Genomic DNA, 1,866 nt, shown 5'->3' with positions numbered 1-1,866 from the left:
CGCAGCGCAGCGCACCAAAGGCTTGCGCTTAGCCAAGGCGACCCAGCAAAGACCTGCAATCGCGAATGCCATCTATCGCCTCAGCCAGTCGTGGCATATGCGTCAGGGCGTAGTCGTATGCTCAATGTCCACCAGTCGTGAGTGAGCGCGACAATCCTCGACTCCGATGCTGGGCAAACCGAGTGGGCGCGCGCGGCATAATCCATGCGATCGAGAATTTCTGCTGGAGGGGGGAGCGGGCGCGCTTGTCGAACGGGGGCTTTGCGACGGCATGATAGCTTCGCAAGCCTCCGACTATGCTTTCATGCTGCTGGATGCAACGAGGGAGATGAAAGGTAATTGTGATCGTATCGTATCGAAGCGCGCTACCTGCTCTGGCGCATGCGCATGCGCATCATGCCTCATCGAGGGGAAAGATGCGTGATTGCGATCGATTGCTCGCTCTCCCGCCACACGCCCCGCGCTTTGCGGCCAAATTCACGATTGTATTCAACATTCAACATTCAACATTCAGCTTGCGCTAATTGTTCCACTCGCACCCGATCACGACGACGAAACTCACGACTTGACTTCAAATGTTGGGTCCCCGCGATCCGCTGCTCACATGTTCCTGTCATGCACGCCCACATGCAGGGACCGGCGGGGCGCAAGCGTGCATGTCAGCCTACGCGCGTGGCAACGCCAATGCATCGCTGCTGCCCGCCCCGCGGGCCATGCATGCAGCGAGTCGCGGTCGGTTGCCGGAAGCGAAGCGAAGCGAAGCCGTCTAAACAAAGTCGAGATGTTTCTGATATATTTGCTTAATTGGGCATTCGTGCCACCGGTCTCAGCCTGCAGCAGCTTCATTTTGATTCCTTAATTCAGTGATTCAAATTGCAACAAAGGACGCTAGCGTGTTTCTTTGCGCGTGTTTTCCCCGCACTCGATCGCGACCCACATTCCCCGCGTACACCACCCGCTGGAGACGGCCAAAGGTGCTGCTTGATTGCTTGTGCGGCCGGCTACTTGTACGCTCAGCACGACTAGTCTCGTGATCAGTCGACATTGACGCTAGCGGGATTTCTTGGACCCTCCACTCTTGGCGATCCCGTTTTGGTGGATGCTGGCTGGACGCAGGCAAATCGCTTATGTGCATGCTTGGTGGATGCTGGCTGGACGCAGGCAAATCGCTTATGTGCATGCCATGGCCGGGACGCATCGTGCCATCCGCATGCGTTCTCATGTACGGCCCAAGTGATCCTGCCTGCTTGCTGGGCAAGCCGAGCTTGGCGCGGGGGGCAGGCAGCGTAGCCCCTTTCGCACCCCGAGGGGATCAGCGGATCAGCGGGTCCAAGGCGGACGACCTCCTTTGGCCCCTGCTGACTGACTTTATTGGACCTTCGGCGACACTTATCAAACTCGCAACAGACGAGCTCTCTGCGTCGGCTCCGAGCGAGAGAGGAAGGATGCTACTGTAGGTACTGACCCCACCCACCTTTTGAGAAATGCTCCGCCGCTTCATGTGGGCCTGCGCAGACTTGACGCTGTTCCTTGCGCTGTTCCGAATTTCAGGGTCGAACTCTGGCGGCGCAGATCATCTGCTGCTGCTGTGCTTTGTGTCTTTTTCTTCTCGCTTTGCAATCGATCATCAGCATCATTCGTGATCGCAATCAGTCAGCCAGCCAGCCAGCGAGGCGTTGTTGGCTAGCTGCGATCAGCTAATCACTCCCTCGCTGCAAGCCACTCACTCGTTCCCCCCCTCGCCAATCTAACAAGACACCTCGAGGCAGAGCACGGGAGAAGGACAAAGCAAGCACACTTCGAGAGTGCAGGACGTCGGTGACTTAATTGCTACCATTGCCCTCGCACCAAGCATCGCCTCGCCTC

At 57.6% G+C, this 1,866-nt stretch overlaps 1 protein-coding gene across 1 annotated transcript; it reads right to left on the bottom strand.

Moving 5' to 3' along the window:
* Positions 1-810: 810 nt before the first annotated feature.
* On the bottom strand, positions 811-1,485 carry IE81DRAFT_74481 (hypothetical protein). Its single transcript, XM_025517599.1, has one exon. The coding sequence runs from the start codon at positions 1,220-1,222 to the stop codon at positions 869-871; it is 354 nt and encodes a 117-aa protein (XP_025365967.1). The 5' UTR covers positions 1,223-1,485; the 3' UTR covers positions 811-868.
* Between the last annotated feature and the right edge of the window lie 381 nt (positions 1,486-1,866).

The sequence above is a fragment of the Ceraceosorus guamensis genome (genome assembly GCF_003144195.1).
Source record: "Ceraceosorus guamensis strain MCA 4658 unplaced genomic scaffold IE81scaffold_184, whole genome shotgun sequence".
In the NCBI taxonomy this organism is placed as follows: domain Eukaryota; kingdom Fungi; phylum Basidiomycota; class Exobasidiomycetes; order Ceraceosorales; family Ceraceosoraceae; genus Ceraceosorus; species Ceraceosorus guamensis.
The sequence above is the reverse complement of the archived record's forward strand: the minus strand, read 5'-3'. Positions and strand labels throughout refer to the sequence as shown.